At 45.4% G+C, this 22,091-nt stretch overlaps 1 protein-coding gene across 1 annotated transcript in view; it reads right to left on the minus strand.

The window, feature by feature from the left end:
* Positions 1-22,091, minus strand: part of Polr3a (RNA polymerase III subunit A) — a 40,092-nt gene that overhangs the window by 8,488 nt on the left and 9,513 nt on the right. The window contains exons 9-24 of the mRNA XM_048420829.3: positions 20,332-20,435; positions 19,255-19,396; positions 17,427-17,567; positions 15,255-15,324; positions 14,256-14,383; positions 14,012-14,150; positions 12,934-13,098; positions 10,306-10,478; positions 8,665-8,776; positions 7,692-7,810; positions 6,961-7,098; positions 4,970-5,140; positions 3,717-3,830; positions 1,953-2,039; positions 1,788-1,870; positions 821-991 (exon numbers count right to left, since the gene is read on the minus strand). Coding sequence (XP_048276786.3) covers positions 821-991; positions 1,788-1,870; positions 1,953-2,039; positions 3,717-3,830; positions 4,970-5,140; positions 6,961-7,098; positions 7,692-7,810; positions 8,665-8,776; positions 10,306-10,478; positions 12,934-13,098; positions 14,012-14,150; positions 14,256-14,383; positions 15,255-15,324; positions 17,427-17,567; positions 19,255-19,396; positions 20,332-20,435 — 2,057 coding nt within the window. The remainder of the gene's footprint in view (positions 1-820; positions 992-1,787; positions 1,871-1,952; positions 2,040-3,716; positions 3,831-4,969; positions 5,141-6,960; positions 7,099-7,691; positions 7,811-8,664; positions 8,777-10,305; positions 10,479-12,933; positions 13,099-14,011; positions 14,151-14,255; positions 14,384-15,254; positions 15,325-17,426; positions 17,568-19,254; positions 19,397-20,331; positions 20,436-22,091) is intronic.

Genomic DNA, 22,091 nt, shown 5'->3' on the forward strand with positions numbered 1-22,091 from the left:
CAGCAGCATCCCCACTCCTCTGACCACCACTGTCCCCTTGTCTTCACGACAGTAACCTATCAACACAGGCACTTGGGACAGGAGGCAAGCAGACCTCCAGTCACCTGGATAGCCACAGCTGCTCCCCCAGCTGCAGCTACTTATCATCTGGTGTTATTCTTCTGCAAACCTTAAAAACAGGCAAAACGATTTTTACCCCTAAAAACATGATGTATCTCTAGTTCTTCTAGTCTCTGGTCTGTTGAAAACCTGACAGAGAATCACTTAGGGCTTACAGAAAATGACTACAAACCAAGCAGGAGAAAAACCATTCAGAGCCACTTAGGCCTAGAGTAATTGCACCAAAGGGATGAAATGTCTACTGGCCTAGTGCTCAGTACTGCTAGCTAATTTAATATTTTCCTTCCCATGTAACTAGGAACCATAAGAAAAAATTCAAAACAGGGTGGGAGAGATGGTTCCTTGGATGAAAGCACTGGCTGTTCTTACAGAGGTCCTGAGTTCAATTCCCAGCAACGACAAGGTGGCTGGCAACCATCTCTAGTGGGCTCTGATGCCTTCTTCTGGCTTAAAAGCCTGCATGCAGATAGAGCACTCATATATATATATATATATAACAAATCTTTAAAAAACAAAAATAAGATCACAGACTCCATTTTGACTATATTCAGTTTTTACTTGAGTGACTTTCTATAAATCCAAACACTCATCAACACAGAAAACCTGCCCTCTGAACACCAGTCACTAACCTATTAACAAAGCATAGGAATTCAGGAGGACAAGGACCACTGGTCTTCAAGAAACGGGCGAGAGCAGCTACCTGATAGCCTTGGAAGCATTGATGATCTCTTTGATCCGTGGCACGCCCAGTGTGATGTTCATGGAGGCTACCCCAGCAAAGTGGAAAGTCTTCAAGGTCATTTGGGTGCCTGGCTCACCAATGCTCTGGGCACAGAGTGCACCCACTGCAGAGCCTGGCTCCATCTGTGCCCTAGAAGAAAAAGGCACAGAAGAGGATAGGATGCAACAGAGAAAAGGGCAGCAACACTGCTCCATTCAGGCTTCAGGTTACTGCCTCTTAAAAGAAAATATAAAGATTCTGTTGGGTTTAGGATACAAACAGCAATCAGCCAGGCAATGTTTGTGCCAAAGGTACAGGCTTGCACAGACTAGGAACAAGTGCCATTAGGCAGGCAAGACAGTCAGAGTGGCAGACAATATGACTAAATTCTGTGGGGTCAGCATGTGATTTATAGACGGCTGGTTCCACTGTGTGGAACAGTTTGAAGTGATCTGCTCTTACTGGATATTAAAGAGGTCAGAGAGCTGAAATCTGCCACACAGATCATGAGATTTTTATGGGAAAAGACATTCAGGAAATGTGTTTGTAAGTCCTTTGTATAGATTCTTAACTGAGATGAGAAAGACTCCACGTAAAATGGGCAGAATCATTGCACTGGCTGGGGCCTGACTGTGTAACAGGGAAGAAAGCTAGAGTATCAGTAGAGGCGAGTGGGCTGCATGGGTGTGTTCTTTTCTCTCTGGTCTTGAACACCAGTGTGCCGTGACTAGGTGAGCTCTTGCCTTGACTTCCCCCAAATACACTCTAATCTGGAACCGTGAGGCAAAAATCAATTCTTCCCTCTCTAAGCTGCTTTTAGTCAGAGAATTTTATCACATCAACAGAGATGAAACCAGGCCAGCCAGGATTCTGAACCAGTGAGACTATCCCAGGCACAGGAGTCCTGCATGGATGGCTGGGAGTCTAGGACAAGTAACATGCCTACCTCATGTACTTGTCCCTGCATGTCTCCAGAAACTTCTCTATTTGGGTGGGAGTGATACGGTCCAACTGGTACAGCACACGAGGCTGGAAGGACAAAGCCAAGTGCACAGTCAAGACTAGCAGCACCAGTGAAACGTGTGTCCCAACAGGTCTGGGAAGGCTGTACCTCTGTTGTGCCATTATCATTGATGCCATATTTATCTCTGGTTTTCTTGATCTTCTCAGACACCCCTTTAATGAATGTTTTTATTTCCTGAAAAGATTATACATCACACATCAATTACATGATTCTCAATAATTTGGACAGCACAATCATTTTGTAACTTCCAACAAAGGACAAAGTGAAGCATATCTTAGCAACTACTAAATACACAGCAGCAAGGACGCAATGAGGGTACTGGCTCTCTTATACAGTGCTTGTAAGGGGTCTTTAACTCTGAGGAAACTGACCTGCTTATTAAAGTAAACCTCATCAGCCAAACTTTTCCCATGAGTTACCTTGGGCTCTTATCTCGGCCACATGGCTGTGGAATGGAACTCAGCATAGTTCTGGGGACACTATGAGGCACACATTTCCACACTCAGAACATGGATGACTCCGCTGTGAAGGTTTCTTCGGAAGCAAGCATAATCACTCATTCTAAACATCACTGTCTGATGGGGAATCTCAGCTAATCACATTCTGCTTAAGGTATGGCCATTCAGGCTATAAAAGATCGAAGTGCCTTGCCCCGTGCCCCTTCGGTTTTCTGGCTCCATTGGTGTTCGCGGGATCTAGGGTCTTGTAAGTTTTCCCCTTTTAATTAAAAGCTAAATCTTTTTTTTAAAAAAAAATATTTATCTATCTATCTATTTATCTATTTATTTATCTATCTATTTATTTATTAGGTATACAATATTCTGTCTGTGTGTATGTCTGAAGGCCAAAAGAGGGCACCAGACCTCATTACAGATGGTTGAGAGCCACCATGTGGTTGCTGGGAATTGAACTCAGGACCTCTGGAACAGCAGGCAATGCTCTTAAACGCTGAGCCATCTCTCCAGCTCCCCAAAGCTAAATCTTTTATATAGTATTGGTCTGTTTATTCTATCGATCTGCCATGCCCGCTACAACTGTCTCTCTCCTATGGTTACTTGGTTACTGGTTCTCATGTTTGATTAGGCTAGTCAACATGTTGGGTTTTTTCGGTTGTTCTTGTTTTGTTTTGTTTTACCTCAAGACAGGGTTTCTCTGTGTAACAGCTCTGGTTGACCTCAAACTTACTTTGTAGACTAGGCTGACTTTGAACTCTAGCCTCCCAGTGCTAGAACTTAAGGCATATGACACCACACCTTGCTTGTTCAACTTGTTCTTTATAGAGAGAAGAAATGAGACATGGAGGGTATCCCTGCAGTTCAAATATTTTTCTAGATAGAAATGATTTCATTTAAGAGATTTTTTAAATTGTAAGATTTAAAGTCTCAGAAATAGATGGAGAGATGGCTCAGCAGTTAAGAACACTGGTTACTCTTTCCGGAGGATCCAGGTTCAATTCCCAGGACCCACACAGTGAAAAACAAAAGGTAAACCAACAAAACTCTCAAGGCACACCATGATGAAGGTCCCCAAAGGAGAATGGGAAGACAACAATTTGTTTCTGATCTGTGACAGAAAGCACTGCAATTTGAGACACATGGCTGTCCCTAACGACAGATACTCAGAATGGCTGTGGGACAAATGGAACAGCAGACCTAGGACTAGTGACAGGGCTCACACTGACCAGTTCTCCAGGCTCTATTTCTAACAGGAAGACAGGAGACTAGTTCTTCATGCGGGCTAGGGAGGTACTGCCCAGGACACGACAAAAACTGCACTAAGATCATAGTTTACAGAATGCAGTGGGGGGCACCTGTCAGATCACATTCTCAGCACTGGGCAGGCAGAGCCTACCTGCAGGAAGCTGTCCTGGCAGCAAAGGAAGTCGTTCTTCTTCATGATGGCCTCAGTGGTCAAGGTGAGCTCGTTCTTACTGAGAGCAGGTTCGTTCTGACATGGAAACACTGCCTGAGCACAGAAAGAATATGGTGTTACATATGCCTGGTGGGGGAGAGGGGGGGTACTAGGAGGAGGAATTTACTAGATAGACATAAAACAACTCAGTGAAGTTTTAGCAACCTGTGACTCTTTGCTAACAAACTCTCATGTGAAAATGATAAACTGATATGCTGTCTTGTTTGTCTGAGACAGTACTGGGTAGCTCAGGCTGGCCTCAAGCTCACTAGATAGTGGAAGGTGGCCTTTAACTCCTGATCTTCTTCCCTTTCAAAGGACAGGATTACAGGCATGCACTATCATGTCCAATGAGGAATCCCCACATTATTTAAAGAGTTCCACTCTAATTCATGAGTTTGGATCTATTACTTCACAACTCAATCCCACCCCAGAATTACATCATAAATGTACACTGCTGAAGTCAGACCTAATGGCCCACCCTGTACGGCCAGCTACTTGGAAGGCTCAGGAACATAGATCAGAAGTTAAAAGTGCCTGGATTCAGAACACAATCAAGGCCTGTTTGGGCAGCTGAGCAAGACCCTGCTTGAAAACACAAAATAAAAGAGTACCAAAGAATCAAGGTGTTGCTCATAGGAGAGCCCTTGCCTTAACTTCAGCCATACAGAAAGTAGCCAGCCAACTAGGCATCTCCAGAGGGGAGGGGCAACAATATTCCTCAAGCTCGGGCTTTCCTCAAAGTTTTAATGGTTTCTGGCTGGTGGTTTCCAACTACTAGAACCAACTGCAAAAACACACCTGAGTGGAACCACCTTCTACGACTAAAAGAGCTTGGTCAAAGGTACTAAACAGAATCCAAGTGAATACTCTTCAATTACTCTTCAAAAAGAGTGGTTCCAAACCATATTCCTGGCTCCAGGACATGAAATGAGCCTTCTGCCTGACACCCATTCTTTATAAAGCTTGTCTCTAGTCCATGCCACTCCGGGAGAGGAACCAGAACCTCTTCCATTGGCATCTGATATGACTAACAATAGACTCACGAATGAAAAGACAAATAAAAGTAGCAAGGTACTAATCTAGTCCTGAGGCAGAGATGATTGGGTGGGAAGTGTGGTACTTCAAACAGAACCAACACCTATGACAAAGCCCCCCAGAACTGTACCCCTCAAGAGGGTGCTGCATCTCACTTTGATGTTGTCCAGAACCCTTTTAAACTCCAAAGGCTCATCTTTGCCCTCCATGGCGGCAGGATCTAAGCCATCTCCTCCGTAGATGAACTGGATGATGTCACCAGTGGAGCTCCGCACTGTCAGATCATACTGGGAGCAGAGGTCTTCCAGGGATTTGACCAGCCTTCTCTACAGGAAGAGGAGGAAGTTCAGCTGCCCGGGCAAGACTGCTTTGTAACACGCAATCAGACTTACCATTCAAAATTTCAAGGTTATAGGTCATTTATTTGTTCATTTTTCATGGTGCTACAGATGAATCAGGGCCTTGTATATGCTAGGTCAGCACTGTCACCCAGCCACATCCCCAGCTCTAAGTGTCAAGTACTTTAGTTACAGCAACAGCACTTTATTAATAATCCCTTAAGAGTCCCTCCCATGCCTGAGCACAGCAGGCCCGCAAATGCCTCACTAGGCTGTGCAGTGAGAGCAGCTTATGCTCCAACCTCCAGTCTTACCGTTGTCAAGACTCCCTGCATCAGAAACCTCCCCAGCCCCAAGAACTCTGCTTCCTCAGCTGCTTAGCCTTCCTACCCAGCTCCCTATGGTACAAACCAGTTTTTACGCACATTCATGCCAGGTTCCACAGAGAACCAGACACAAGCTCTCTTTTGGGACAGAGGAGGAAGCAGGGCAACAGACTCTGAATCAAGGGTAACAACCATTTCTCAACAATGCCTGGGAAAATCCTCCACCACCAGCCAGCAGTGTGACTGTGGACTAGAGAATGAGAGAAACCTCAGAAAACAAGCCTGGCCTTGCCCAAACCCACTCCTTCTAGGTTAACATGGTGCTCTTGGAAATTCACTGTTCGTGTCAACACCGTAAGGCAGAGCTCCTCACATGTGGAAATAGCATTCACAGGTCACTGGGTTTCTGACAAAAGCATACCTGGAAACCAAAGGGCATTCCCAGCAGAAGACTACAGTGTGAGGCGATAACAAACAAGGCACACACAGGGTGCTGTCTGGAACGAGTGTCTCTGACCACTACCTCACCATCATCACCTTTGTCTGACTCGCTGGATCATTAAATCTTGATTATGTAGTCTGCGAGGACCACATTTCCAGAGGGGACAGACAGGACACAAACCTATATCAAGCATGTGACCCAACAATGTGGTCTGTCAACTTTAACAGGTATCATAAACCATCAAACACATGACCAATTTCGAGGCACTAGGACTGTGTTCAGCAGTTAACACACTGCCCTAGCATTAGGGTGGCCTGTGCTCAATCCCCAGCAACAGAAACAAACACAGAGGTTTTTTTTGTTTGTTTGCAAACACAGAGAGCTTGTATCGGAGAATGGAAATGACCATGCAGTCTGGAAAGAAATCCTCGGCTGCAACCTTAAAGGGGACACAGAGGGTCAAGTTTTATAGCCATTTGTAAGTGTAGCAAAGAACCCCCTATCTAGTTCAGCCATGTCACTCCGAAGCTGTACTTCCTGGGAGTTATGGAAAGGATGAATAAGGAGACCTAAACAGTGAGAAGATAAGCATTGGAAACCTCTCAGCAACTAGCAGGCAGTGATCACCCCACTCCCCAGTCATGCTCAATGGTAAGTTCAAGGCTATGAGCTAGGCATTTGTCTCTAGGGGACTTAGTCACCTGGGACTTTAATCTGGTCTCTGCCTTTCGGAGCACACAGGATAGAAAACCTGTGCTGGGCTACCATTTTGTTTGTTTCTTAAGTTTCAGAGCACCAACAAGTCTAAATGTTACCATTTAATACCAAGAAGACGCAAATCACAGCTCTTATACAAAACATGTACCAACGCACAACTGCACACATGAATGCAGCCACGCACACAAGGACGTGCACAAGGACATGCGCACGAACGTTGACACACACGCAAGAAGGCATGAATATAACGAGCAGGTGTGGCTCACAGGCTCACATTAAAAAAGTGCTGTTGTTCTGTTGCTAATGACACTTCCTCAGCTTACCTGCATGTATCCTGTTTCTGCGGTCTTTACAGCAGTGTCTACAAGACCCTCCCGACCAGCCATTGTGTGGAAGAAAAACTCAGTAGGTGTTAAACCAGAATAAAAGCTATTGGCCACAAAACCTTTGGCAGCAGGGAGCTAAAGAGAGGTAGGAAAAAAAAATCAAATGAGGTTCAAGGCCCAGAAATTTTAAAATCCATCCACATAAGAATATGTCCCCTGGAAGCTACACACATATCCAGCCAGTGACTCAAGAACTGGCAGGTACCCTATGACCTTGCTTAGAGGAGAAATAATTTAGGCACTCCATCTTTGCTAGAATGCTGGTGCAGGTTAGAGGCTAGGAAGAGGAAAACGTGAGTTAGAGCTGCTATTCCAGAAGACCCAAGGACCTCAGAGGGCACCCAACCCATTCCTTAGGAAGCCATTGTCTTCAAAACATCCTTATTGTGGGCAGGCCCCGCCCACCTCCAAACCAGAACCTCCTGTAGCTAGAGGTACTGAAGATGTAAAATAGACTCAGCGGTGGCAGTGCAGCTCTGACACACCAGCAGTCACTGAACAGGCGCCTCAGTGGGGCGAGATTGACATGAAGTGCAACTCACTGTCACAGCAACACATTTTATGTAAACACCAAGTGAAAATAACCACGGGCTTTAGATCCTGATGAGTCTCTGTTCCTCAGAGGATGATCCAGACAAAGAGTCTGTCAAACTTCCACTGCCATTTACCTTCGAATGTTTCTCAAAGTGAGGCAAAGATCTATTTTCAAAGCCATCTGGAACCCGGGAGCCACTGATGGCTTGCTGTCCCACACAAGCGATCATCTGTGATATGTTAATGAAGGAACCTGGGAACGGGTCAGAAATGGAAAACTGTACTGGAAACAATAACAGAAGCCAAGCAGAACAGAGGCATAAACAGAATGTGACACAGCACAACCAGTCCAAGGTTACTGAAGGACAGAATGACAGCATCAGAGCTGGAACAAGGACAGGGCTGAGGGACGTGTGCATGTGTGGGGTGGAGGGAAGGTCCACTGGAGTCACTCAGATACCGTCAGATTGGCCTCTGGACGTGGGGTTTGCACAGAGAGGAGAAAGGGCAGAAAGTGTGTGAATGTGTGTGGGAGAGTGAGAGGAGGGGGATCCTAGGTGAGCTCCAGGAGCAGGAAGCAGAGCAATGGGCAAAGGGCATTCACGTTAGAGAGCTGGAATTTTATTTCATGATGAACAAAACCCCACAACAATAGAAGCCTTGAGGTTCTGAGTTTGAGCAATGCTGTAAGGGTCTGAGTAAATATGAAGTTAAAGATTCTGCCACATCTAAGCTAGGGCTATAACTCAGTGGTAGCACACTTGCCTAAGAGGGGTGAGATCCTCGGTTTGATCCTCAGCACACAAGAAAAGAAAAAAGATCACCACATCACCAAATCTATTTCTAAAAATTTCCAGCTTTCTTTTTAACACCAAATTTGGTCAAAGCACCTTCACACTCAGGAACTCTGTCACATTCCCAACTACTGTCTTCAAAAGACTTAAACTGTCCCAACCCAAATCAAACAAAAGCTCAGTCTTCCATGATTTAGAGACAGGCACTTGAAGAAATGAATTGCCTCTATGAAAATACAACCACCGAAGTCGTGTTCTAGAGACAAGCCCCTGGCAGGGCACACAAGCGGTCAACCCTGAGGGCTTAGCTCACCTTTGGAGCCACACAGGGCCATGGTGAGGGGGCTGTTGCTTTTGTCCAGCTCTCGGAGGCAGGCACTGCCAGCATGGTCTCTGATCACAGACAGCTCCTTCAGGATCAGGGCCTGAGGGGAGGGGCAGAGAGGGAAGAAAATGCAGTCTTTGAGGAGCCGTACTCTGGCTCTGCAGATCACTAACCTTCAATCTGACATTTGAGACCGTTTCATCAGGATGTCAGATTTCCAATCAATGAAGTTTCCAGAACTTGACAATCAAAAAACCCAAGCTGCACTAAGGCCTTTCTTCCCCTAGGTCCTGGAAGAGTGTGAATCGCAGCGTAAAGAAACTCCTAAGAAATATTTCAAATTGCTCATGAAGCAGATGTCCATGAGTTTGTGTGTTGCTGTGTATGTGAGAGCAGGTGGACATCCAGTCATGTATGCATGCACACATGTAAATGCTCATGTGAAGGAGAACTGCTCACTCTGTTGTACAGTCTGTCTCTCCCCGTCCTTACCCAGCATGCTCTCAATCTGCAAGAGCAGAGAATGTGACAAGATGACTCCAGGACCACCCTGACCTGTGAGCACAGACACAGCTCACAATTTGAGATGCTGAGCCCTCTGGAGGCCTCAATTTATTTAGGTGGTTACTCCTCCTACCTCTCTGTCTAAATCTCAGGAAGACAGAAAAGGAGCTGACTTCCAGGGGGGATTAATACAGTCCTGGGAGCCCAGCACTCAGGATACCGTGGCAGGATTCTGAATCAGAGGTTGGGTTACATAAAACCTGTCCTTAAAAAACCCCCATAGAAAGAAAGAATTCTTCATCTTCCCACCTCTTATTAGCATGACCTGGTTTTGAACCCTCTTTAGAAAACTAGTTACATGATTTGAAGAGAAAACAAAATACTTGCTTTGAACTTTGTATCACTGCCTTGGGCACCAATTGTTTGAGTTAAAGGTGTGTGCCACCCCACACAGCTGGGAACACTTAATGCTTCAAGGGCCTATCTTCCATACTATAGGGAGGTGAAGGTACAAGACACAGCCCATGGAGAAGGCAGAAGAAAGCAAGGCATGGTAACAAATCCAAGACTCGAAGCTGAGGGCAAAAGACCTTGAATTTGTGGCCAGCATGAGCTACCGAGTGAAACCATCGTGAAACAGAACTAAACAAATGCCCAGTGCCCCAAGTCCTGGTCCATTTGCTTTTGAATTTCAGGCTGCTAGAAGAGAGGAACAGATTTTGATGCACTCTAAACATGAGGAGGCTGTGGGCTGTGTGTGAAACAACCCAACATGAATATTTCTTATCATGTATCCAAGTCATGGTAGTGATCAATGTACTGAGCTTTGGTGTGGTCTATCTACGGAGGAATGCTGCGAAGAGGGAGGGTAGAGGCTCCGAGGGACACAATCAGAGCAGTCCCAGTGAAGCACAGCCCCATGATGTCAAATGAACCCATGTTTTCATACCAGAGTGTGAAAGCTCAAAGAGCATGTCCCAAACAAGAACACATGTTAAGAATGGGACAAGAATATGTCCCATTCTTGTCTTGCTTGTCTGCCACCTTCTCTTCATGGCTTTTAGCCCCTCCCAAATACACTGTAAACAGGACAACCGACCATGCCGATCTGGAGGGCAGCCTCACCTCTAGTGTTTCCTCAGCAGTACAGCCTGGCTGCTGCTGCAGTTTGCCAGTGTTCAGGGCCTCAATGTATTCATCGCATTTCTTGTAGCCAGCATTTAGTAGCTCATACTTGGCCTTGAGCAGTCCCTGGCCAGGTGTGACATCACCAATCCCGATGGAGAACCCACGGTTAGCTGAGGGAGCAGAAGAGTGATAAGCATTATCAGTCAAGCTGTCAGGCAGAGCTCATCCCCGCTGCCTGCTCTCCTCCTCTCAGAAATCACTCAAGGAGAACGGTTGAACTCAGCGGAGAGAGAAAGCACTTTGTAACCCTGGGTTTAGTCTACAATAGGGGAAAAAGGGCAACCATAAATGCCATCCCTGATACACTAGGCCTAAGCTGCGCATATGAAGAAGTGAGTGGCTGAGTGTCCAGCCTTGGTGACAAGGGAAAGAAGAGGCCCTTTACAGTGTCTACGGGAGGAAGTGAGGTCGCCAGTGTCTGCAGACATGGAGATGAATGCACTGGAGACAAGGACAACGCATGTGAGGAAAGGCTCTGGGTTTCCTTTGGAAGGAAATTGAACCAAGAACTCTGGATTTGAGAATACCAGTCACAGCCAGATAAGATGACAACCATCTGTGCAGTTTATGATGGGGGTCCTGAGCCCCCTCCTTGGCCAGCTTCCATGTCTCTATCCCAGGGGGAGGCTGAAACTAGAAGGGATGTCTCTGAAGAAATCAAGCCTCCCTAGAGAAAACTGTTACTGACGGGATAGGTGGTGGCCCCACAGTGAGAAGACTGGCTCTCAGCTCAAGCCAAGGAACCGAGAGAACAAGAAAACCTGAGCTGTATTTCCAGTGATGAGCATCTCACACCCACGGATGAATGAATAACCAAGGAACAATATGGATCTTATGGATTTTAGGGCGATTTAGTTTTTTTCTTTTTTAAAAGATTTTATTTATTTATTATGGATACAGTGTTCTGTATGCTTGCACACCAGAAGAGGGCACCAGATCTCATTACAGATAGCAGATGGTTGTGAGGCACCATGTAGTTGCTGGGAATCGAACTTAGGACCTCTGAGTCATCTCTCTACCCCTTTAGAGCAGTTTTAACATGAAATATGACACCATAAATTAAAGAGAAAAGGACAGAGAAAATTAAGGGAGCAAAAATTAAAAATACTCAGTAAAATTTCTTCAGAGCAATCAAAGTCAAATCCAGAGATCAAAGTGAGGCAACTCCTGCCAGGTGTGAGCTTGAGGCCAGCCTGGTCTACATACCCATTTCCAGGCCAGTGGGACTATATAGTGAGATCGTGTCTCAAAAACATAAACAAAACAGAGGAAGCTGGAAAAATCCCAATGAGATAACCTAATCTGCAAATAATGATCATTTTGTCAGAAATCTAATACTTACCAAGTAAAACATTTAAAACCAACAGAAATGATAGAAGACAAAAAGAATTGAGAAGACAATGTTTTTAAGGAAAAAAAAAAGTAAGAAAAACAGAATTGATCCAGTAACTGGAAATGCAATTAACACAAGTTCCAACAGAAAGAAATGGAGATAAAATTATCAAAGAACTAATGATGAAACTACAGACAGAAAGGACAGCACTGCGAAATCACAGGAGCCGACTGAGTGATCAGCACAAGACAGTAAAGAGCCTGCACCAGGGCTCCACTGTCACCTTTTCCAACAATACTAAACATAAGACATAGTATGGCCTCCAGGATGGGAAACAAAAGATTTAAAATATTATGGGGATAGAAATGGCTGCACCCTTTCCACAGCACCTCTAGAAGCTGCAACAGAACAGAACAATACTGAGGGGATTCTGAGGTAAAATATCCAGTCTAAAATTTTTCATCCAGGCAGAGTTAGTCAAATATGAGAAGAATTACAATTTTATGGTTGGCAAGATGGCTCAGTGGGTAAAGGTGCTTGCCACCATGCTTGATACCAGAGTCTGATCCTTAAGACCCACGTGGTAGAAGAAGAGACTCCTACAAGTTGTACCCTGACCTCCACACTTATGCTGTGGTATCAGTGTACCCATACTCACAGACACACAGACAACAAAACTCAATTTTGGGAATCATGCAAAAATCACTTGATAGATGCTACCCTCAAAGCATGAACAAGCAAAGGAAAGAGCCATGTAAGCACAGAGAGGTGATACTGAACCATCTGGTTGGAATGAATTATGGGAGGCCCAGAGGCTACAGGAGGAAGAGACCTGGTCAGTTGTCTTCATCAACCCAATATGGACCAAATGCAACAGAACTGCCATATACAGACTACCCATGTATGCTTTAGCATTGCCAGGGCATAAATTTCATTTAAATTTCAGAGGCTGTGAGTTTCTCTAGGTACTTGGGAAGCAGCCCACAAAGACCTTTTTATGCAATACACCCATTCACAGACAATAGGAAGCTACCATAGATTCTGATTAGAAAAAATGAAAATCAAACTCAAATCTACCAACTTGTCAGTAGTGAGTCGAGTCACTGATAAATACACAAACGATTTAGCATACTTTATCCGGTTTGGGTGTGGGAATGAAACAGTGAAACAACACACTGTCCTAAAACACTAAGACAGCAATACACGAAACACGGAGCTGCTGAGATACTCACACAGGTAGACAGGAGCCAGCCGGGCAAGCCGAGACATGGCATCGGCAGCCTCGTTCTGCCCCCAGTCTCGTAGCAGGATGTAGAAGATGTTGTTCTTGGACCCCGACCCCAGGGTCCCTTTGTCCATGCTGCCGCTCATCAGCTCGCTGTTTTGAATCGTGACAACTGCAAGGGTGATACTGACAATGCATTTAAATGAACAATTATCTGATTGAAAAATGTTTACGTCCTGAAAATTCCTAGTAGAGCTGAAGAATTTCTCAGAAAACCAGCACCCTTCTAAATGCTGGAACTCATGAGCACATCCTGGAGATTCACAGCTAGTCCCGAAGTCCTGTTAGCCAGTGAGCTGGGGAGAGCTAAGGAGCTTGTGTTATACAGTAGCTACGGGATGCTGGCTGTGAACCTCACTCAGATCACTGTTTTAAAGGGACTCAGGTGACTTGTATTTTAATCCTCTTTCTGTTATATTCTACTGAATCTGCATGTTAGCAAGACTTCTTTCTGCCTAAGTGAAACCAGTTTAAAAAAAAAAAATCAGTCTTGGGGCGGGGAAGGCATGATGCCCTGAGTTCAATGCTAACCACCAAAGTAGAGTCAAATGGTACTGTTCCCCACTGAAGTCCCAGCACTCCTGAAGGTGAGGCAGAAGGGCTGCTGTTAGTTCCAGGTCAGTATGAGACTTTTCTCTGTTCATAAAAACAAAAAAACAAACCAACAAACAAAACCCACACCTACAAGTTGTGCTGTTAGACAATGAACACACGGTCTACAAGGCATATAATAAAACTATAAACCTAAAACAACCTTTGCTGCCCACCTGTCCCCTCTCTTAGAAAAAAGCCAAATCACAATCACATTAACTGACAAAACCCTTTCAAAGGACTGCTGTGCGCACTGGAACCGTCACACGGTGGCTGCTGTCCAGAGAGACTGACACCAGCAGAAGCGCAGCTACACTGTCCTGGAGAAAACCCTTCTGACCCTTTGCAGAAACAGTGAAGTTGCTCTTAGCCAATGAAGCTCATGCTAGGTCACTGCTTGCTGCTCCCAGCCCATGGCATTCCCATCCACTCACAGGAATCATTGACGCACAGATCTTCCCCCTTGCCGCAGTACTGCTTGCCCTTGGTCCGGAGGTTGGCCCTCACTGGATTGTCATCGCTGGGTCTGAGGATGATGCTGAAGATCTGCTTTCCGGTCCACAGAGTGACAGGCTGGAGGAGAGGAGGCAGTAGATGAGGGTGCAGTGACTCCCGGCGAGCCCAGTACCAGCACAGTCCCCTCCATTCCACTAGCCACCCACACAGACCCCAACACACCTTTAGTATTGTAGGGGGTGGAAGGCGCACTTTAATTTTCTCATCCTTGCCAACCAGTATTGAAGCAATGATTTGGCAAGCCTTGGCTCGATCAAAGAAAGTGTCCTTGAGGGTGAGGAGGTAGGCACCTAAGGCAAAGAACCAGCACAGAAAGGAACCGTGTGGGGGAACACACACATTTTCAACCTTCAAGTCAAATCAGACTGTTCCCAGAGAATAAAAACAGAGAAGTAAGTCAAGTGGCTTTGCTTCATCTACTGCTCTTCTCTGAGCAGCGGCAGAGCCTAGGCCAGATACTAGGCCTAGAAAACCCCAGGTTCAGGAAGATCAGTCTTGGCTGCATGGGAAGCTCAGGGCCACCCCAGATGCAGCCCTACTGAACATCCCCTACATGCTCAGCTTACAGGAAGCCCTACTGAACCGCCCCCCAACTCAATCTGTATGAAGCCCACTGTATCCCTCAACTTAGCCTACATGAAGCCCACTGGCCCCCTCAGAGTACATGAAGTCCCCCGTACCCCTACTAAACCTAAAGTCCCCGTACTCCTACTAAGCCTACATGAAGTCCCCTGTGCCGCTACTAAGCCTACATGAAGCCCCCTGTACACTCACTCAGCCTACATGAAGGCCCACCCCACCACTACCCCCTCTTAGCTTAGCCTCTACCACAAAAGAAGCAACAAAAAAGTACCTGCCAAGTTTGTGGAGCTCAGTGAATACACACAGAATAAATTGGATAAACAACTAGCAAAACTCACTTTCAACAATCTCAATATGTCAGAATGGCAAATCTCAATACAGGGCAGGACATGGTGGTGCACACCCATAACCCTGGCACCTGGGAATATGCAAGAGGATTCTGAGTGCCAGGCCAGCTGAGCCACCCAGGGGCACACTGTGTCAAACTAAAAGTAGAAAGGCTCCTAAGTACAGGTAATAGCCACTGTCTGAAATCACTGTGCCTGGGAAGCCAAAATCTCCTTTGAAGTTAACGCTCACCTGTTAGGAAGTCCTGAATGGCAGCAATGAGTGGCTCTCCATTTCTTGGGGTCACAAGGTTCGCTTTGGTCTGAAGGAGAAACAAGCACATGTCAGCCACTCTGGTGGGTCATGCAGCCTGAGGGTCTGCATCACATGACTGTAGGCATCACCTGGCTGTTGGGAGGTCTCCACCCCAGCAGTCTTACTATACTATGCGGTTCCCTTATTGATCAAGGGAAAAGAAAAGTAGGGGCTCACTCTGTAGCCCAGGTTGGCCTAGAACTCACTATGTTGCCTAGGCTGACCTGGAACTCACAGTGATCCTCCTGCCTCAGTTTCGTGAGTCATGGTGTTAACAAGTGTAGCCAAGACCAGCTAAGAACATTCCGTTCTGTGAGAGCCGCATGATCTCTGACATCAGCCACGTCCTTGTCTCTCCACAATGACAGGAAAACCAGTGACTTCTCTTTAGATCCTAACACAACTGAAGCAAGCAGAGGTCCCTTGTCGCAGTGGGGCTCCTCTAATGTCCACAAGGAACGTGGAGGAGCTCCTGCGCGCCTCTGGGTTTTCTAGGCCTCCTTACCAAGCCCAAGGCTCTGTCAGAGACCTTTATTTCTCATTTGTGAGCTACCACATGGTAACGACCCTACACACTCACCGAGGTTCACCTGAAGTTAGGGATTCTGTGACTCTGTACACTCTGGGCCCACATCCACAGCGGGACCCTATAGGCCTTACTGAGAACTGCTGCTCCGCAGTGCCAGATCAACATTTCTCCAGGGAAACTCGTACTTTACGATTGTTATTTTAATAAGTTCTTACAAAAGAAGACAGCGGTCTGGCCCCTGACAGGCACAGGCAAAGTTTAGCTGGTTAAGTGGTGGCTGTTATTCCTGATAACATTTTACTATTATCTTTAATTCAAAAACAACATGTGTTTTTTACTTAAAAAAAAAAAAGAACTACAAATATGTCTGTTACCCTAGTGCTAGGAACAGATGTAGGAGGATTACAGTAAGTTCTAGGCTAGCCTGGGCTACCGAGTCAGCCCATCTCAGCAAAGAAATGTGGAGGCTGGAAGTGTGGCTTAGCTGTCAAGTGTAACTAAATTTATTTACTTATTTACTTCTAGTGGGGTAAGGAATGAACTAAGGGCTTCGGGCCCGACAGGGAAGAGTTCACCATAGCGCTACAGCCACACTCTGTCCCTTCAAGTGAAATTTGCAGGTAGAAATAGGGGATACTTACAACCATACATGGGTGAGCTTATAATGCAGGAATGCAGGACAGAGGGGGGAAATACTCAAACCAGATGTGGTATAATATGTGTACTCTTGGCCACTAGGGAGACGGAGACAGGAGGATCTCTTGAGCTCATGAGTTCAGCACTAACATAGGCAACATACCTAGGTCCCAATTAAAATCCACAAGTCCAAAGCTATGCAAGTCAATATTCAGGAATTGCTAAAATGGCACAGCCCTACACAGAAGACACCCAATAGCGCCATGTACAGCAGGATGTAGGAGGAGCAGTGTGAATGGTACAAGAGGCAGAGACCAACTCCTAAGAGCAGTCATGAACCTCCCCATCATAGAACCTCTGCAGCCACAGCAGACTCATTTTAAGTTTGGAAGACAAGAGTATAGTGCCCTTTAAGAGGCCAGAGCAGCATGTAATACGCTTCGGGAAGTTTTCATTTACAACATACTGAGCAACCCACTTAGGAGGGCATCTCCCCCCACAACACCCATACTGGCACTGGCGCACAATGCACAATTTCTTTTTTCCTTTTTTTGAGACAGGATCATGTTGGTTTTGAACTCAAAATGTTCTTGTCTCTGCCTCCAGTGGGCTGGGTCTCACTCTGTAGCTCAGGTTCTTGAGTGCTGGGGTTAGGTTAGAGGCGTGTGTCACACCCAGCTGGTTTCACAGCTGTCACCTATGTTCATATTTCCTCCCAAGAATCCAAAGTACAGATCAGAAAATGCCATCCCACCCTAAAAAGCACTTGTTAGTAACTCACAGGACTGTTCATAGGCTCAAAGGGACCCAATGAGAAAACCAGACAGAACAGCACAAGCCTTGTAGCATGTGTGAGAACAGAAAAGGCCCGGCTTCTCTGGCATTGGGACCTGCACTACTGTTTCATGTGGGGCCCAACTCACATGTAATATCCCACTACCTACCCCCATGAGAACAAGGGCCTCGGCTTTGGCCTCCTCTGTCTGGGGAAGATGAAGGTTCATTTCATCCCCATCGAAGTCTGCATTGTAGGGGGTGCAGACACATTCATTGAATCTGAAGGTCCGGTGGGGCTTGACCCTGGCCTGTGGAACACCAAAACAAAATATGAGCACCCAAAAAGCTTCCCTGTTTCAAGCCATAAGGAAAACACAGACACTGCCTAGAAAACTAGGTACTTTAAGGAAGTAAACTGCTATTTATTCTTTTGAGATAAACACATCACCTGTAAATTAGCCAAGTAAATTTAACATACTATAAGGCAAATACCAACACAGGAGACAATATATACAGTCCACACTCCTCAGTATTAACAAAGTTTCAAATATAGTTTATTATACAGGAAGCCTCAAAGCAAGAAATGTAAGTCTACCAAGTAAGGAATTTTAAAGTCAGTGATTCTCAACTCCCCAGACTGATAATGAAGGGAAAAGAACTAGCCATGGATGCTGCCTTTGTAAACTGTTCTCCAGGGTGAGCCACTGCCCTAAGAGCAGAGGAAATACATTCATTAAAAGAAGTCTGGATGGGGCTGGAAAGATGGCTCAGCAGTAAAGAGCATTGATTGTTCTTCCAGAGGACCAGGGTTCAAATCAAGCACACACCTGTCAGTAACTCCAGTTTCAGTGGACCCGATACCCATGGCAAAATACCAATGCATATAAAAAAAATTAACTAAAAAAGAAGTCTGGATAACACACGACAAAGAAAAGAAATCAGAAATTGGGGCCTCCTGTGTAGTCTCAAGTATCTGAATCTTTCCCTTAGCATCAGCCAGAGTGGGGTGGCCAGATCACATGAACATCCCCAAACAAAGAGCAATAACCAGCACCATCTATACATCAGCCCTGTCAAAAAGCTGAGCCTTTAGACTCATTTCAAGCTTAGAGGGATGAAAAGCAACAGAAAGCCACATCTGCAAGAGAGCCCACAGCCCACAGCACTCTTCAAAGCCACTCTGCCACTAAGCACTCAACACGCTCAAGAAACCCACTCTTCAAGTCTCTTAAGCATTTCAGTTGCTAAGTTTCTTTTCTTGTTTTGGTTTTTTGAGACAGGGTTTCTCTGTGTAACAGCCCTGTACTGGAACTAACTTATTCTGTAGACCAGGCTGACCTTGAACTCAGAAATTTACCTGCCTCTGCCTCCCACTCTGCAGGGATTAAAGGCATGCACCTCCACCACCTGGCTTTAGCTGCTAAGTTAAAGGCAAAAGCAAAACCAAATCAATGTTTGCCGATTTTATATAAAGCTGCGTGTACAACACTCACAGCTTCCTTAGCAAAATGAAATAATTCCAGTGATTTTCACATCAACTCTCAATTAGATCTGTACCACTGTAATGTTGTGTATGAATCTTAGATCTCACATCTTAAAAGCACTGAAAGGGAGGGGTTGGAGATAGTTCTGAGGTCAGAAGCACTTGCTACTCCAGAGCACTTCAAGTTTGTTTCTCATCACCAATTTTGGGCCCCTCACAACTGCCTAGAAAGCCAGTCCAGAGGATTCCATGCCCTCTTCAGGTCTTCACTTTCCTGCACACACATGGCACATACACAGATAACCCACCCCCACACACATATACATAAAATCTAAAAGATTAAATTAAGTTAAAATTAAAGTCTTATCCTGCCCACCTTAGTTTGATCTCTGGGAGGCACCTGGGCAAAGAGAAACTATTTTTCCAGCTTGTTCTCTAACTCCACATGCGCATCATGGCATGAATGCAAACACACACTGCTATAAACCTAAGAGGAGCAGCCTCACACTTACCAGGTGGGCCATGATGCTCAGCTTGTGCAGCGAGGGCTGCCGGTTGAACAACACCACGTCTCCATCTATTAAGTGTCTTTCCACGATGTCACCAAACTTGAGCTCCTGGGCCATCTTTTCTCGGTTTCCGTACTTCAGAAACCTGAGCATGCAGGACACACATAAGGTCTCCGAAGTAAGTTCTCTCACCATGCTTCCCGCACTCAGAGCAGAAACTGATGTCTAAGACACTACCAGCTTACTGACTTATGTGAGTCAAGGTCTTCTCATGTAGCCTAGGCTGACCTGGAACTTGGGAACCTCCTGCACTGACCTTCCAAATGCTGGGACTACAGACATGTGCCAATTTCTCCTTCCTTCCTTCCTTCCTTCCTTCCTTCCTTCCTTCTTTCTTTCTTTGAGACAGGGTTTTTCTGTGTAGCCCTGGCTGTCCTGGAACTCACTCTGTAGACCAGGCTGGCCTTGAACTCACAGAGATCCATCTGCCTCTGTCTCCCGAGGGTTAGGATTAAAGGCGTGTACCACCACCACTGCCCAGTAAGACCCTATTTTTAACAAGAGAGTGCTGGGAGCTGGTGGTACAGCTCAGCAGTACATAGGGTTTTTGCTTAACACCCTCAAAGCCCTGGATTCAGTCTCCAGAACCAGGAGAAATGGATGTTAAAATATTAATGTATTTTGTTTTGGAATCATAGAAATACAGTAATATTCCTTTTTCTACAGGATCCTTAAAACCCTCATGATATAAACCACTGTTGGTCACCTCACCTGGCTGTGCAAGCCAAACTTGGTGAAATGAGCACCATTGAGAGATCCTCAAGAGCCCAGTGACATAGAAAACAACATATTTGTATCTCAAGGGATTCTGTGTATCTAGGTCTAAACACATCACATGTAAAGGAACAATACTTCATGCATATGCAGTGATCAAACAGACAACGATAGACACAGGACTATTCAATTTAAACATCTACGGTCTACACACCAAAATGCCAGCCACTATCTGCAGTGCATTCCACAGTTCTGGTGAACAGTACCATCAGGCAGGTTAACCCCTCACAACTGGGAAAGCATTACCTTTTCATCTGCATGTGTCTCTGCTGGATGAAATTTGCTCCTGGGTGAACATCAGGGCCGTTTCGAACAAGTTTCCTCAAAAAATTGATGTTTGCTTTGTTTACCTACAGGACCGCGATAAGAAACACAGTAAGACAATCTTTCCTTTCTATAAGCTGGTTAGCAGTGCTCAGAACAACAGCTGTTCACTGTATGGGTTCTAAGAGAAAGCGAGCCACCACGAGGCAGCTGTGGTCCAGTCTTGACTGAGGCTGCAAGAACACATAGCAGACAGGATCTAGATCTAACGAGCATGGCTGAGACCTTTCTCGGTCTCTAGTCTCCGCATGTGCACTGTACTGTTCACCAGGCTCTAAGGGCTTAAAGATACGGCAGCAGAACCACGGGCCGTGGCCTGCGCTAGCCATGCTCTATAACTTCTTGGTCAACGGTTTCATGGGAAAAAAAAATCAGAGCATTCTTCATTCGAATGAGAACATTTGGAACAGGTTTATGACAAGTATTGATGATCTAGACTGTCTATAGACCTCATGTATGCAGCTAATCAGCAAGCTTTATTACCAGGCCCTACGGTGGTCTAGGTCTCCACAGAGAGCTCAGGGTGGGGGCTGCTGTAACCAACATCTTATTCTCAAAGAGTATGAGCTGAACACAGACTGCTGCAGGCTTTCTGGATGAAACGGAATAGCATTCAAACGATCAGTAATTTTATAGTTTAAAAACTAACAACCTATCTAAAAAAAAAAAAAAAACTAAGCAGGAAGGATTGAATACTTTTATTATTTTGACAATTTTGTGACTAGAAGTTTTTGGATGGCCAGAAAATCTATAAACAAACAAGAAGCACAGTTTTTTTTTTTTAAAAAAAATAGCACTATTTAGGACATTTTTTTCAGTGAAATACTTTAGAATGTGAGGATTAAAGAAACAAAGGTGCTGAAAATGTTGTCAGTAGGGGAAAAAAGCCGTAGCATAGAGGTGGAGTGGATGTATTCATAAACACAAAGCATGATACAGGGGTTACTCATGTCAAAATGTTCACATCACCAAAATGCGCAAACCAGAATGGCTAATGACACTGACTGAACCGATAAGGACTGAGTGGGTCTGGTGGTTAGGGAAAGCCTGAGATGGATGGGCGTGCCCTTCTGTTTTAAAACACTTTGGAGTGGGCTTAGGATGCGCTCAGTTGGTTTTCCAGCTATGAGGCTTCAGCTTCATCTTTAGCACTGGGGAAAAAAGATTCTTCGACAGATATAAAAATGCTCTTTTTTTCATTTGCAGCTCTCTCTAACTGACAGAGACGGCTCAATGGTTTATTAAAAGCACTTGCCAGCAGATTTGAGGATCTACGCTCAATCACTTGCACTCACTGTGGAAAGAACTGACTCCTGAAATTTGTTCTCTGACCTCCACATGCAGACTCTAAGACACATGCATTCACACTTATGCACGTGTACACACACAACACTAAAACAAAAAAAATACAAAGAAAGTTAAGTACTTTATCCATCACCCCTTTAAAAATTTAAAAAACTGAGCCTGGTGGTGGTGGTGCACACCTTTAATCCCAGCACTCGGGAGGCAGAGACAGGTGGATCCATGAGTTCAAGACCAGCCTGGTCTACGAGCGAGTTCCAGGATAGGCTCCAAAGCTACAGTGAAGCCCGGTCTCAAAAAAAAAAAAAAAAAGCTGATCCAGGCAAGATGGCACACACCTTGCTTGAATCCAGCACTTGGGAGGCAGTGGCAGGCAGCTC

The sequence above is a fragment of the Myodes glareolus genome, chromosome 5 (assembly GCF_982192425.1).
Source record: "Myodes glareolus chromosome 5, mMyoGla1.1, whole genome shotgun sequence".
NCBI lineage: Eukaryota > Metazoa > Chordata > Mammalia > Rodentia > Cricetidae > Myodes > Myodes glareolus.